General features: G+C 42.4%; 1 protein-coding gene across 1 annotated transcript in view; it reads right to left on the bottom strand.

Annotated features, from left to right (window-relative positions):
• The window catches only part of LOC136656071 (phosducin-like protein 2), a 34411-nt gene that overhangs the window by 13886 nt on the left and 3520 nt on the right, over positions 1-17005 (bottom strand). Inside the window, exons 2-5 of the mRNA XM_066632911.1 lie at positions 15458-15516; positions 14375-14422; positions 14223-14282; positions 12545-12574 (exon numbers count right to left, since the gene is read on the bottom strand). Coding sequence (XP_066489008.1) covers positions 12545-12574; positions 14223-14282; positions 14375-14422; positions 15458-15516 — 197 coding nt within the window. The remainder of the gene's footprint in view (positions 1-12544; positions 12575-14222; positions 14283-14374; positions 14423-15457; positions 15517-17005) is intronic.

The raw sequence follows: 17005 nt of genomic DNA, 5'->3' as shown, positions 1-17005 counted from the left end.
ACATCTCAGAATGGCTGCTGCATGTCTCAGGAAGAAAAGCCTTTTTGGTGTGCACTGCAAGGTCTTTAGGGGGGGGGAAGCCTCTCTTCACTTCCTGTTCTAATTGCTGTCATGCTCTAGCTGTGGACTACTTTGGTTGGAGCTAAGAGAGTGTAAGCAAGCCTATAGGTAGGCTGCAGCCACAAAACAACAGCTGCCTACTCTGCCATTAGTCTGTGGAACTCCTTGCCCCAGGATGTGATGATGGTGCCTAGACTAGATGCTTTTAAAAGGGGATTGGAGAAATTTCTGGAGAAGTTCATCACTGCCACAGTGTGACTAACAGCCCCATTCTAGGCATGTCTACTCAGAAGTAAGTCCCATTATAGTCAATGGGGCTTACTCCAAGGTAAGCATGCATAGGATTGCAATCTGAGGAGACAGGGAACTGGCCAAGTGTGGGAGGACTCCCCATGGACAAAGCTGCTGCTGCTCTGGGAGGAGGAAAAGTCAAGGGTTGCACCTGCTGTACTTGGCTACGGTGGTGCCTGTTCTGCAACTTCTGGGATTGCTTCTCTCCAGGTGGGCAGCTTGCAGTAAGACAGCAGAAGTGCTGCCTGTTTCCCTCCCCAAAAGGGGTGCCAAAACCTGCTTGCCTGGATCACTTGCTCCACCCCTGGGCATTAGAACAGCACATCCAGGAGGCCCAATCCTGCCAACTGGGGAGGGGGTACCAGGGCTGGGGGTTGAGCATACTGTTTCTCCCCTCTCCTGCTGCCGCACTGCCTCCAACTGTGTTCCCTGGCCAGCTGGAGTCTGGACTCCCAGGGAAATCACATCCAAAGAAACCCACTCCCAGGGAAATCCCCAGCCAGCCAGCCAGCTAGCCAGCCAGCGATGCCTTTGGGAGCCTGTTCCTTCTCCTCCTCCTCCTTATTACTCCCATTTCTCTCCTCCTCAGGCCTCCCCACCTCCTCCTCCTCCTCCAGCGGTAGCAGCGGCCCCCTGCCAGGCTGGCTGCAGTCCTGATTTGACTCCTGAAAAACCAGGCTGTGAGGGCTCACCTCAAGGCACAGGGTCAAGGAATGGAGGCAGCAGGCTGGAGGCGGCGGTGGCAGGGCACGTCTCCTCTGCATGCAGTTGAACCAGGAGGCTGCACAAACGCTCACACCTTACAAGGCGCCTGCGCTTCACTTTTTTGCTTGTCTGGGCACTCACAGACAAGGAGGGAAGGGAGGTGGAGGGGGAGGCAGGAGACAGAGAAAGGCTATGCTTTGATTGGGTCTGAGCTGCTCTGAGCTGCTCTGATTGGCTACTGGCACTGCAGAGGCTTTTTTCTTCCTGGAAGGGCATTTTGTTTTCCTTTTTTCACCAGAGAAGTCGCGGACCACCTGAGAGGGTGCTGCGGACCACCAGTGGTCCACAGACCATGGGTTGGGAACCCCTGATTCTAGAATGACACTATTACCAATTTTGTTACTGCTACATACGAGATGTGTAGGTCATTCCACATAGCTGGCACCCCTTCATCAACCATTTTTGTGTCATAAAGCAGCATTACCTGATGGCACAACAAAGCATCTGTCAGTGGTGACTGTTTCCAGTGCAGTAGTGCTCACACACCCTGCTCCACTAGCTTAATAACATGGGGTGACTCATGACCCATCTGATGCAATAGCTCAGTGCTTCCCAAACATTTTAGCACTGAAACCCACTTTTAAACCAACAATCTGTCATGACCTACTAGATCAGAGAGAGAGAGAGAGAGAGAGAGAGAGAGAGAGAGAGAGAGAGAGAGAGAATATTTTTGGGGTCCTATGCTCCTGAGACTGCAAGAGACCTAACATATAGTATATAGGTGTAGTCATTTACTAGACTCTCCCTAGAAATGGAGTTCAAGGACTGTTTCCCCAAACCTTCACAGTCATTCCAGATGCCCAGAAGGCTGAACTGGAGAGCAAGATGTGCAGTTAGGGACTTTAGGCTAGACAAAAGGCTGAGTTGAGTTCATACATGATCTGCAGCACAGCAATTACTACAGAAAATCAGAAAATGTGACATTATACTTTGGGGGGTATGAAGATTACCTCATACCACAAGTTAGCATTCCAGCTAACAATTTTCCTCTGCAAACTTGACAAGGGAGCTTACGAAGGTGTGTTTTGGTTGTGTCCCCACCCACAGTTTTAGAAACACTGCAATAGTTCATTATTTCAGACCTGCAAAGCAGTCACTAATACCATCACAAAGAACTATCTCTTTAAAAGACTGAGCAGGTATATGTCAGAGATGTTTTGGATATAGAATTTATTTGTCTTAGGGCTGAGGATCAGCTAGATGATTCATTTGGCTGTAGCAAATACAGACTGGATAAAATAGAGATACCATCATACTAGGTATCATTTTCCTATATAAAATCCATGTTGATCCGTGTTTATTCACTACATTTACAGCTTCCTGACACTAAAGATAATGTAACCTGCTTTTAAAGATGTGGATTCTGGCATAACGCAAAGATAAAACAGGTTTGGGTGTTCATTCTGCATGAAAGTAAGATAAATACCATTTTAACGAAAAGTAGATGATCTCCTTCCATTACGTGGCTAGAAAAGAAACCATATTGGACAAGAAATAAGCATCTTGTTTAATACCATTCTACGAATTTTTACAGAATACACCTCTAAAGACTATTTTAAACATAGGCAGACCTGATGGTCTTCTGCAAACTGGTTTAATAAGAAATCTACTGTTCATCAGTAAAGACGCAGATATATGTGACTAATATACGAGGGAGGGCACTTCCATGCTCAAACCCTTTCTGCCTGCTTCACTACTTATTTGTACTATAGACGCAAAATAGATAGCAATTAAGGTTCTCTGTTTTTTTTGTTTGTTTTTTTTGCTAGCCAGTCATGTCCTTATAGAAATGCGTTTCAAGAGAGATGTGTGGAATAATCATGCTCAGACTGTTGTATCGGTTTGAGCTGGGTTAAGAACATACAAAAAGTCCTGCTGGATTAGGCCAAAGGCCCATCTAGCCCAGCATACTGTTTCCACAGTAGTTTACCAGTTGTGTCTGTGAAACCTACAAGCAGGAGAGAAAGGCATACCTCTCTCCTATCCATTGCATCATTGGAATTGGCATACTGCCACTGAACCACAGGTAACACATACTCATCATGACTATTATTATTATTTCACATTTTTATTCCACACTTCCTCCAAGGAGCTCAGTGTGGTGTATGAGATTTCTCCCTTCTTTCTGTCCTCACAACAACCCTGTGAGGTAGGTGAGGCTGAGAGATAGTGACTGGCCCAAGGTCACCCAGGAAGTTCCATGGCTGAGTGGGGATTTGAACTTGGATCTTCCAGATCTAAATAGATGGATAAATTTCCCACTAATAAATCTCATGGGATGCTACCTGTTTGAATGTTGTAAGAAAAGAAGAAAAACACTGGATGTGACAGCACCCTAAATCTACAAATAGCCCAATCCTATGAGCCTTTCATGCCAGCGGGATTAGCATCCCGCTGGTGTAAAAAGCTCTGCAATGGTGCAAAGATTGTTACTGCCAGGTCAGCTGAAACCCCAGTAACAAGGCAGCTGCAGTGGTGGATCTCTGCTTCTGCATGCTCCAGACAGCACCAGGACATTTAGGTTGGTATAGAGAGAAGTTCGTGTGTGGGGATGGGGAGTACAAGGGGAGTAACTGGGTGGTATGTCAAGGGCAAGAGGGAGTGGTTCTGGTGGAAGTGACTTTCGCTAGATCCTATCTCCCATTTTGCAACCCTACACAATACCTGGCTCTCCTCGAACTTGTGCCAGTAAAAAGACTGGTGCAGGTCCAAAATGACCCATAGACTATTGGCCAATCTATCAGGAGGTAAGTAAAACCTTCTGCAGGCTGTCTGATCATCCCCACCACCACCACCACCACAGCATCTGGCGCACACTTCATTGGCATGACTGCATGCTATAATGGAAGGAGATAGGATTGGGCTGTAAGTGTATTATACATTCAAAGAAATACCACAGAGAAGATATATTTGATTACATCACCTACCAACCTACTATTGAGGGCCACATTTAGCCAGCTCAAGAACTGCTGCTGAAGCAGGATTTGCTGTCCTTGATACATGCTGCATTTTTCATTTTTGGAATGCAACAGTTTTGAAATGAACAAAGTAAAATCCTACATACCCTGAAGATATAGGATCCCCAACTTTGAATTCCACCAGGTATTAGAAGTTCTTTCTGAAAAAAGAATAGGGCAGTGTAAAAGTTTAAGCACACACACATGCTTAATTGGACTGCGGATTCTTCAGTACTTGCACAGAACTAGGCTCTTACTTAGATCTACCATATTTTTCGCTCCATAAGATGCACTTTTTCCCCCCCAAAAAAGTGGGGGGAAAGTTTGTGCATCTTATGGAGCGAATACTGGGGGCAAGGTCCGCACCGGGGGCAAGGTCCTCATTTGCACAGGCGCCACAGGGGGAGGGCAGGCGGAGAACAAAGGGGGCAAGGTCCGCACCGGGGGCAAGGTCCTCATTTGCGCAGGCGCCACAGGGGGAGGGCAGGCTTACTTTAAAAGTAAGTTTTCCTCCTCTAAAAACTAGGTGCGTCTTATGGAGCGAAAAATACGATGTGTATTGTACCTAATATGTGGTCTGATCCAATAATAGGAATGACAACTCATTTGCCTTTGTGCAACTCAAAACGTCACTGCAGCTTTACTATACTACAGAAAGCTTATTATTGCTTTTTCTAATGGTGAATGTGTTACATCTTTTGAAATATAAAGTTTCTGCTTTGAAAAAGGAACAATAATATGCAACTGAAATAGTCTTTTTATAGCTTACTAGGCATAAATATAATAATTCTTATAACATACAAACATAAGAAAAGACCTACTGGACTAGGGCTAGAGGTTCATCTAGCTGAACATCTTCAGCATTTCCACAAGAGTCCATCAGCTGCCTCTGGGAAACTCACAAGCATGAGAAAGAGACTTCTCTCCCTGCAACTGGTATCCAGAGGGATACTGCCTCTGAACCTGGAGGTACCACCATATACCCATTATGACTAGTAGCCACTGAAAGTCTCACTCTCCATGAATTCTCCATGAAGCCCCTTTTAAAATCACCCAAGTCATAAGAACATAAGAACAAAAGAACAGCCCCACTGGATCAGGCCATAGGCCCATCTAGTTCAGCTTCCTGTATCTCACAGCGGCCCACCAAATGCCCCAGGGAGCACACCAGACAACAAGAGACCTCATCCTGGTGCCCTCCCTTGCATCTGGCATTCTGACATAACCCATTTCTAAAGTCAGTGGCTGTCTCCACAACATTTGAGAAGACATTCCACAGACTGATTATGCACTGTATGAAGTACTTCGGGGGGGGGGGGTGTCTATCATAAAGTGCCCACCAATCAATGAATTCCAGTATTCTCAGTGTCACTCAAGTAACTTCACTCTTGATATCCATTTGTGTGTATGAGCTGGCCTCAGGAGTAGCAGAGCCCAATGTAAAGCATTTTAGCAGGGCTACCACCCCCCAGGGCCCCTGTAGCTACAAGCAACTGTGGCAAGCCAAGGGCACCATCACCAAATGGTAACTGCTCTCAGGAGGCCCATTTTGAGCCATTCAGATCTGGGACAGGAAGGATGGCAGTGGGAATAGTGCTTGGCTTACTGCCCCTTGGCATAGACAATTCCATGCCGGAACGGCAGCTACAGAGCGAGCTGGCAGTGCACAGTGCCCCTTCAAAGCACAGAACCTGATTCAGTCAAATCAGCCAAATCACCCTAAGGCAGGCCCTGGATGTACTTTCCCTTTTGTCCCTTTGCTCATTCAAAAAAAACTAGGAGGTATGCCTAGGCAGCTAACTACAGTGAAGCTTCCGTCAACAGTTCACAGTTAAGGTGGTAGCCCTCCCTCTTCCCCCTCTTTTCTGTTTTAAAAGAGTTTCTGTTTCCTGCTCTGCCCAAATTTCCTTTCATTCTATTACAGCCCAATCCTACCCAAATCTCCAGCACTGATGCAGCCGTGCCAACAGGCATTTGGGTCAGAACTACAGCAAGGGGTTGCAGTTCCCCAACATCTCCCCCAACATCATGGTGATGATCCAGATCAGGGAGTCCCTAAAGCTGATATTTAGAAACTAACATGCTACTTCTAACAAATGATGTGTTTAAAGTTGCATCTAGCCTGCAACTAGCCATAGATACCTATGTCTGAGAGCCCCTCTGCAAACAGAAGCCCTGTTTATCAGAGTTAATTATGGTCAGTACAACTGCTACTGTTTCTTTTAAACACAGATAAAGTATTGGTTTGGTCGAATTTTTTCCAAAGAGCTATGGGAGGAGGGAGAAAGCAGCAGGTTGAAGCTCCCAATCTCTTAAATGTGGTTATGAATATGTCAGTATTACATCTGCATTGGCCCTCTGCGATGTTAGCCTGGATATGGGACCCAGAAAATAGTTAAAAGCAGTACATACCCACAAAAGGGTTAAAAGCTCTACAGTGCAATCTATATATAATGTTATCTCTTTATATTTTTATTCTCTTTACTAAGTAGTTTTCTTTCCTATCATGCACATTCCCCAATGTCTCCTTTTGAGCTATAGCTTTCGAACACATTTTTGCTAACACAATCCCAGTCCAAGGTTAAGAACTGATTGGCTGCTCACATCTTTTTCCTTTCAAGTGTGGCAAAAAGAAGTCCTCTACTTTTATAAAATATTTTTAAGTAGGTCACATACACATTCTTTTTGTTCTTAGCTTTTTTTTTTTACCCTTAAAGACAAATTACTAGTTATATAGCTCATTGTTTAATTATCTTTTCATTATCTCATGGGATAGTCTTAACTGAGTGTGATGCTCATAAAACAGAAGAATAAGTACATTTATAGAAAATGCATCTGAAATTAAATCAGATGAGCAGCATCTTAGAAACACATAAAATAGGGCATATTCAACCCAGTTCTTTGACATTTCAGTTAGGTCTAGGGAGGCATGCAGCCCACGAACTGGTGTACGCTCTGCTCTCTCTGGCTTTTTCCTTCTTCTCCCCCAACCCCTGCTTTTCCCTTCTGGCTCCCAGCTTTCCCCCCTCCCTCCTTTTCTCGGGCTCTCCCCCCTTCCTTCCTTCCTTCCATCTTGGTTGCTGTATGTATACAATAGGCATACATATTGGTATGCAACCAGATAAAACCTTTGAAATACCTACAAGCATAATCTAAAACCCCCAGCCTAAGGCCCACATGTCTTTTGAACTAAACAATTGTATCTCCTTTGAGACACTGGGACAACTGTAAATGTAAAGCATGTATTACAGAACATCAAAGGTCAATGGCGAACATGAACTAGTTGCCTCAACAATTTAAATTATAATTAAAATTTCCTTCATTTCTATTCATTATAGCCATGCTTCATTTGCTTTAAGAGGTGGTTGGTAACCTTCAGTCTCGAAAGACTATGGTATAAGCCTACAGCACCCAGTATTCCAAGACAGTCTCCCATCCAAGTAATAACCAGGCCTGACCCTGCTTAGCTTCCTAGATCAAAAGAGATCAGGCATGTGCAGGGTAACAGTTGCTTTAAGAAATAAACTCTGGTTTTCAATTGCTAGACTTTTTTTTTGCACAAAATAGAGTACTGAATACCTCAGACATGACTATAAGTTTTCTTGCATCCCCAAACTTATACACCTTGGAGTAAATCCCACTGAACTCAACAGGAGTTACTTCTAAGTAGGCATGCACATGATTGCACTGTAAGATCTATCAGACTTGTCAGAAACATATGTTAAAGTTCTTTCTCAGCAAAACCCATGAAAACCCTAAAAATTTAAACAAACAGTCCAATGCCCTGCAGAATAATATTGATTTTTTCCAGGGCAGCTTATGAAACTTGGGTGGAATCTTCTCTCATGTTATAATACTGTTTCAAGAAAATCTAGTAAGTTTTCAAGGCTACATTACAGAGGTCCAATTAGTGCATGAAACTGAAAAGTTGATGACAAAACACTGTGTTCATTAAAAAAACCCACAAAAACCTGACTTCCGTGACTTTATAGCTGTTAATGGAATGCTACCATGCTTAGATGAATCAGAAGCAATTCTTTCATGAGGGAAAATTCATTTTAAAAAAATTAGTGCCACTGATAGTGATGATAATGTAATAAACTAAAGTCAAATTGTTTCCCTTTAATAGTATCCTCTAAATGAGGCAGGCCACCTTAATCTGCCATAAAATTAGGATTCTATTGTCTTTCTGACACTGCAGAAAATGAGTGTCTTCCATTATCTTGGAATATTATAAGAAATGGCAGATGCGTTTCAGTGTAAGAAAGTGTAAAGTCATGCACATTGGGGCAAAAAATCAAAACTTCACATATAGGCTAATGGGTTCTGAGCTGTCTGTGACAGATCAGGAAAGAGATCTTGGGGTGATGGAAGACAGGTCAATGAAAGTGTCAATCCAATGTGTGGCGGCAGTGAAGAAGGTCAATTCTATGTTTGGGATCATTAGAGAAGGTATTGAGAACAAAACAGCTAATATTATAATGCTGTTGTACAAATATATGGTAAGGGCACACCTGGAGTATTGTGTCCAGTTCTGGTTGCCACATCTCAAAAAGGACATAGTGGAAATGGAAAAGGTGCAAAAGAGAGCGACTAAGATGATTACAGTGCTGGGGCACCTTCCTTATGAAGAAAGGCTATGGCGTTTGGCCTCTTCAGCCTAGAAAAGAGACGCCGGAGGGGGGACATGATTGAGACATACAAAATTATGCATGGGAAGGATAAAGTGGATAGAGAGATGCTCTTTACACTCTCACATAATACCAGAACCAGGGGACATCCACTAAAATTGAATGTTGGGAGGGTTAAGACAGACAAAAGAAAATATTTCTTTACTCAGCGTGTGGTTGATCTGTGGTACTCCTTGCCGCAGGATGTGGTGATGGCATCTGGCCTGGATGCCCTTAAAAGGGGATTGGACAAGTTTCTGGAGGAAAAATCCGTTACGGGTTACAAGCCATGATGTGTATGTACAACCTCCTGATTTTAGAAGTGGGTTATGTCAGAATGCCAATGCAAGGGAGGGCACCAGGATGCAGGTCACTTATCTGGTGTGCTGGGGCATTTGGTGGGCCTCTGTGAGATACAGGAAGCTGGACTAGATTGGCCTGTGGCCTGATCCAGTGGGGCTGTTCTTATGTTCTAATGGGCAATTGACAAAAAACGTGGAGAGAGGGGGAAAGTGGAGTGCCTCAAGGATCTGTCCTGGGACTGGTGCTTTTCAACATCTTCTTAAATGACCTGGAAACAGGGATAAGCAGGGAGGTGGACTAGTTTGTGGATGACACTAAACTTTTCTGAGTGGTGAAGACCAGAAGGGATTGTGAAGTGCTCCAGAAGGATCTCTCCAAACCGGGAGAATAGGCAGCAAAATAGCAGTTGTGTTTCAATATAAGTGTAAAGTAATGCACTGGTGATGGGAACCAAAGTGAAAGGACAGTGGCTTCACTATGCACAAGCAACCTCATGTCTCTCACAACTTGTTAAATGTCCAGGTACAATTGGCAGCTGGCACAGGTCTGTCGGCTGTGTGCAGCGTGCCCACCTATAAAAACCCTTTCGCACACGCGCTAGCAGGTATAGGGGAGGGATTGTCATGTGGCTTCTTGCTCTTCCAGGATGGGACAAACCAGACAAAACACAGGCCCACAGTAATGCATTCAGTGGGCAACTTACAGAGGGTAAATTAATACTCTGCGCAATGGTCAAAGTGGTCAAGATACAACTTACGGAAGTGGTCAATGTTGGTCTCCCATAGTGTAAATACAGTGTCTGTCCATACTGTGAAAATTAGGTCAACTTAAGGAGGTGGTCAATATAGAGAGGTGGTCAACTTTGGAGGTTCTACTGTATTTTACAAATGTATTCAAGAGACTCCAGTTACTTCCAGATGGTGGGATTTTTCTCCAAGTCATAAAGCTATGACCAACATGTCAATTACCACAAGTCACACATTCAGACAGATGGAAGAGGTTGCCCTCCATTCCAAATGCTGCTGGTCCACCACTGATAGCACAGTATCTGCCTCTCCCGCTACCCATGGCGTTCAAACACATTAGAAGTGGTCGACTGCAGGTACAAAGGTGCTCTTGCTCCTGCTGCTGTCCATCATGCCTTGTAACCTGTGATGGACTTTTCCTCCAGAAATTTCCCCAATCTCCTTTTAAAGGCATCCAGGCCAGGTGCCATCATCGCTTCCTGTGGCAAGGAGTTCCACAGACTATTTACATGCTGGGTAAAGAAATATGTTCTTTTTTCGGTCCTAAGTCTTCAAACATTCAATTTTAGTGGATGACCCCTGGTTCTGGTGTTATGAGAGAGGAAAAAGAACATCCCTTTATTCACTCTATCCATCCCCTGCATAATCTAGGCATACAGTGCCTAGAAAAAGTTAGGTGCATTAATAACAGAAATTGGTATTTGGGCAGAATCACTAATATATTTCATTTCAACCAGGATAGCAATATACCAAACATAATCCTTTAAAAGGGAAGATATTATAGTTAATTACATATTTAAAAGGTAACAGCAATGACATGTATTTTCATAAAATGGCTTCTGTTTCCTTTTTATGTAACTTATGTATATTAACATAATATACAAACTTTTTTGAAAAGAAGTTTTCAAAAACTTTTTGAAAACCTGCAAAATAATACACACTTTAACAAAGAGAAACAAAAATATACTGATGTGATGTATCTTAAAAGACAATGTAATGAAGGGATCACCACCATATGTAATTAAAGAGTTACATACGCCCATTTCGTATCTCTTCAGTCTCTTCTTATGCAGGTGGGGAACAAGTTCCAGCAAAGGATGCAGAACAGACGACTGAGAGGACATGAATGAACACATGAGCAATGATGGAATTGTAGTCTCAGGATGTAAAAACAAAACACCTTTCATACAGCACTCAGTCACAAATAGGTTGGGCAAAGAAAAGGATGGAAAGACATTGGATGTTGCAGTTTCCTTCACAGTCTGTGCACTTTCCATGATGGAAATCAGCATTAAAGGGCATCACACCTGTTTTTATTTGCAAGTGAACATGGGTATACTGAGCTATTTCCAAGAGCATGCACATGAAGATCTCAGTGAGAGCTTAGTTCTCTACCATAATGTCATGAGACAAATATCTCTAAGATTCCCTGCAAAAAGGGAGCAATCCCAAAATTGTTGCAAACCCTTGCTTTTCCAGTCATAAGACTTTCACTGATCCAGACTAGGAACAAGCTATATAATCCTTGGCACCCAGTCTTCATTCAATCACAAGGAAGAACTTGTCTCATTAATCAAGAACCAGTGCCCCTTGATCCCATTTAGCATACCATGATTTATATGCCAGTGCCACCTCACCAAAGCAACTTCAGAGCACCCTGTCCACAGTATCAGATATATACTGGAAAAGAAGGATGCATAACGAATCCAGAAAAGTGAAACCAAAATGGCTGCTCAGGTACTGACTCTTTAACAGCCCCAATCCAACCTAACTTCCTGTATAGCAGTGTTATTCAAACTGTGCAGCGCGGCTCTTTAGGGAGGTGCAAGGAACTCAAAGGGGAGGCGCAGGATGTCCTCTTGCAGCAATACAGTCATGGCTTTTGAAGAAATCTTTATTACAAAATTTACTTTAGCAAAATCAGTAGCTTACATCCTTATTCTGTATAATTCTGTATAATTCTATAGTATTTTATAATACTAACTTGCGTTAGATGAATATTCTTCCTCAGTATTAACTTTAGATTATCCCAGATATATTTTTATTCCATATCTCTACAAAGATACCCTTCATATATTTACTTCCTTTTTAAAGAAAAACATACATGCATTCCTAGATTTTTGAGTTTAAGGGTGCAATCCTAACCAACTTTCCAGCACTGACGTAAGGGCAATGCTACTCCAAGGTAAGGGAACAAACATTGCCTTACCTTGAGGAGGCCTCCATGACCGAGCCCCCAACTACAGGATGCAGCACATGCCCCACTGGCACAGCTATGCCAGTGCTAGAACGTTGGTTACGATTATGCCCTAACATTCAGATCCAAGTGCTGTCTGTTTCAGGTTAGACTACAGCCAAGATTTTCGTTAATCAATTATATTTAAAGATACTACCATAGATTATAAATTTAATCTCTACTGGATGGATCAAGCTAAGATTTTCATTAATCAATTATATTTAAAGATACTACCATAGATTATAAATTTAATCTCTACTGGATGGATCAATAAAGTTCAAATAATAATGATAAGATCTTGTTTTTAAGTGCAGTCATGTGCTTATTCACAAGGAAATGGGCAGTTTGACTTACCAGAGTGTTTGAGTTGCCCGTGTCATGGGTCTTAGAATAATGAAATAAGAACTGTTCAAAGAAATTAAAAGTGGATTTTACTTTAAAACAGATTAATGTGATATGACTTTCTAATCTAGATAGTTATAACACAATAAAACAGACAGATAAAAATAAACTTACTCTTTTGGTGCTGTCTTTTTTATCAAACACCTGTAGAAATAAATATTTGGCAGATAAATTTAAAAACAAAAACACAAAACAAAATAGAGCACAAATATTTTGTGGGAAAATTATTAAATACTGTTTTATAGTACTTATGATTAGTTTTAAAATATGTTAAATATATTTAACATATTTAAAATGTTTGGTTTAATATGCTGATTAATAGATTGTTTTCTATTTAAATCCTTCCACATTAGCTACAACATATCTAGATTATAATTATGTTCTCTATTCACTACAATTGGTTCTGAAATTTGAGTTTATGTGGAATATGGCAGTTCCTTAGTGGAGTTGGATAGTGGAGCTGGATCATGGTTTTAGGTTATCTTTGCAACAGGCCTTTGTGAAGTTAAGCCATAATTTCATTTTGAAGATGCAATATTGAAGCACAATACTCAATGAATATGTCAACAATGTTTCTGTGCATTTTATACAATCCTTACTGGTGTGGTCTGTTAGGTCAGTTTCACTTTCACTTCCAAACAGATAAGATGGCTGGATAATGCACACTTTCTTGGGGAGTTTCACCCTTGATATAACAATTATGTGTTGGCATCCTTTAGTCTCGGAAGACTATGGTGTCACGCTCTGGAACAGAGTGTCCTCTCCAGTGCGCGAAGCCTGGGTAAAGTAGGTATGGAGGATAGGCTGTTACCCATGCAGCAAATCGCCCCTCTCCACATCGCTGAAATGGTCCAATGGAAAGGCAGAGGCCAATACGGTTGGTTCCAGCGGCGTCGCAGGAGTTGCCAGAACGTGACTGTGTTCAGCCATGAACTGCCTCAGGGACTCCGGCTCCGGATTTTGCCTCGAGGTTGACTCCTGAAGCCTTTTCTATAACTGGATGTAGCCACAAGGCAGTGGAGGTTTGGGATCAGAGTTTTCCTTCTCTCAGATGAGCTGCCTTCCCAGGCTAACGAGTCCCATCTACCCGGTGGCTGTTTAGTCGCCTCTTACGACAAGTACAGCCAAACTGAGGGCCTATTCTTATCCCCAGCCCCCAGGGGATATAACAATTATAATGTGAAATAAAATAATAGCACAAAAATGTTTCAAGAACCATTGCCGAATATATTTTGGGGATAGGAAAGATTTGGTCTTAGTACTATAGTAGAGCTGCAGGGCTCTGAGACCTCCATGATTCTCTCGCACCGCCTCCATCTCGCGCACACACACACAAGTCAATATAACCCAAATTCTGTGCAAAAAAAATTATCAAGTATGTACATACATTATGTAGAACATACATATGTGTATTTCTGCTTATTTTGCAAGCTGCTTCTTCTTGAGAAAAGAACAAAGTTCTGTAGAGCACCAAAACCCTGCTGGCTTCTGAGATTTCACCAGCCTAAATACTATTTAGCCCACCTTTGCAGCCATAAGGGCTAGAAACTTTTTTTTCTAATGATGAGGACCACATAGCTGAGAACAGTATCAGTATTTACTGTCTGCATGGATATTAACCCAGTTCTGCCCAGACCACAGATGTACACAGATGTGCCCAGACCACAGATTTGATCCCTGTTGCAATGTTGGGCAAAAATTTAAGAGTAGCCTGTAACATACTGCACTCCAGAGCTAAAAGTACACTGGCAATCAAGTTTCAAAAATAAAATACAATGTTAACTGCCATTACCTGCATTTTCTGTAGTCGTCCCAGAACCATAAAGCATAGTTCTTCTAATGCGCTAGATGACTAAAAGCAAAAAAACAGAGTCTCAGGTATGTAACATAGCATAGCATCTGCCCTGATAAATTAAATACTCATTTATTTTTAACAGGACTGACCTGAAGCTGAGTATCCTTGGCCAGATAAGCAGAACACACATCATCTATCTGTAAACAGTGACAAGAGAATAGACAAAGCAAGAAATCGAATTATTTTTAAAAGGAAGTAGGCTACCTAGAAGCTTCCATCCATTTCAGTAAGAGAAAGTTGTTGGCACCCTGCCCCCTCTGCCTCCTCCCATGGGATCTACATCAAATGAGCTAGGGAATGACATCTCTAAGTTAGTGGCCATGCTTCATGGGGGGGGGGGGTAAGATTCAGTGTAACTGGATTTATTCAGGGCTGGGGCAGGGTCCAGCAGAAACCAGCAGAAGTCATTGATAAGAGCCAGGCTTGGGTTTGCCCACTTTTCCTGGGCTCCTGTCAAATGGACACCTACCTGCCCTAACTCTGCCCTCTAACCATTGCCTTCAATTTCTGGCCCCCTGCCTTGACCGCAAACCTGCCCATAATCATCCATAAACCTCCAGCGTCCCTCATGCATTGTTTGACCCCTTCTTCTCCATCTTCTTCACCCTTGCCCTAGGTTCCTCGTTCAGCCCCCACCTCTTCCTTTCCTGCTATACATCTTCATGCATGCATGCAGCCTCTTCTAGTTTGAAGAGATACTTGGCCAACAGACTGAGGCAAAGAGGCAAAGAAAGAAGGCCCATAGCCAGGGAGACAGACCAGGGACAGACTGCACTTGCTCCCAGTGTGGAAGGGATTGTCACTCCCAAATCGGCCTTTTCAACCACACTAGAAGCTGTTCCAGAACCACCATTCAGAGCGCAATACCATAGTCTTTCGAGACCGAAGGTTGCCAACTAAAGCCTCATTCATTTCTGTACTCTTGGCGCCATCATGGCATGTCCCTCTGAATCTTCAGTGCCTTTAGCTCTTCTGTCTCCCCTTATTCTTACACACCCCTGCTGCTGTTACTGACATTCAGAGCACAACAGGCTTCTTTTCACATCATGCTGATGCTCAATTAGACATACAGATTGGCAGAAGTCTACCTGAATATTATTTATGGTATTAGTGATTTATCAGTGTCATGCACAATAAGAAAATTAAAGACAATATTAGATACTTCTCTATACCTCATTCTGCAAGTGTAAATCTTGTTCTTCTTGTAGAACATGGGATACCATTGGTGCACCTGGAAATAAGAACAGATTGACTGTTCTTAAAACCATTAAAGATTGCTATTTATAATATTATTCATTATATATTATTCATGGCTATCTTCCAGCATGTAAGCAAAAATAAATGAATGTCACTGCAAACAATTTGTTCTTTAAAATGTTATTATTTAACACTTAGCTCCAAAATCAAGTTAGATGCTGCATAAAATACGCACTGAGATAGAAGAATGTAAATCTGACTTCCAGCTGCAATAAGTCTTGCCTGTTTTTAACACTCAAGCTAAAATCGAGCATGTAGTTGTAGATACTCCAGGTCAACTCATGCGTAACACAGGAAATCTGAGACTGGATTTCCCAGTAGTTTCCCCATTTTACATTTTAAAATGGTATAGGGCACTCCAATGTTTACAGTAGCACTGGATGTGGGGTCGGCGGAAGATGATGTTTAAACCTGTTTCCCTCATGCTGTTTCTCCAATCTTAGACTGCCCGTCCTGGATGGTACTAGCCCCATAAGCACAAAAAAAGAAAAAGGAATCCAAGACCTCCTGGTGACTAACTTGGTGCACCAAATACACTCCTCCTTTCCTAGTGATGCACCAGCCTCTGCTCCTTCCACTCCCTGGATTGGAAAAGGAAGAGGGAAATGAAAGAGAAGGGGAGGAGATGGTTAGTGCATCTTGCTTTAATTTCCATTCCACCCCCCTTCTTTTTTTAAGCCAAGGAGAAGGAGCTGTGAAAGAGAGGGGGTAGACAGAAGTGGATGACCTCACAGATCTGCTCTCTGACGACTGCTCAGAGTCATGGCTTCATGAATGGGTTGGCTTTGTGTATTTTCAACCCTTCCCTGTCACAGGATAATTACATCTCTGAAGACATCAGAAAAAAGAGTTAAACACCCTCTCCCACAGCAATGATGTGCTGATCAAATTCAGAGCCCCTGCACCCATTTTACAATTAACAAAAAGCCACACAATCTGAATGCAGATCTCCCATGTCATTTGTGATTCAGCCCACTGAAATCAATTGCAGGCACAGAACACATGTAGACCTGAAAATACTTGCATATGATAAAGAAAAGTAGAGAGTTTTTAAAGACCAAACCATAGGTTCATATTTTAGTTGATCCAAGTAAAGGTATTATTGGCTCTATGTGTATTTTTTCCAAATGAACACATTTTTTTATTTTTTTTTTATTTTTATTTTTTCCAAATAAAACACAGCTGCTTTATAGATCTTAACTCTGTGATCCCAGTGGGAAAACAGGGTATTCAGTTACACTGTTTATTTCTGATTTTCAGTATCTGTAAGATTAAATTATGCTGGAGGACATAATAACAGCCCCACTGGATCAGGCCATAGGCCCATCTAGTCCAGCTTCCTGTATCTCACAGCGGCCCATCATATGCCCTGGGGAGCACACCTGATAACAAGAGACCTGCATCCTGGTGCCCTCCCTTGCATTGACATTCTGACATAGCCCATTTCTAAAATCAGGAGGTTG

Source organism: Tiliqua scincoides, chromosome 6, assembly GCF_035046505.1.
Source record: "Tiliqua scincoides isolate rTilSci1 chromosome 6, rTilSci1.hap2, whole genome shotgun sequence".
In the NCBI taxonomy this organism is placed as follows: domain Eukaryota; kingdom Metazoa; phylum Chordata; class Lepidosauria; order Squamata; family Scincidae; genus Tiliqua; species Tiliqua scincoides.
The sequence above is the reverse complement of the archived record's forward strand: the minus strand, read 5'-3'. Positions and strand labels throughout refer to the sequence as shown.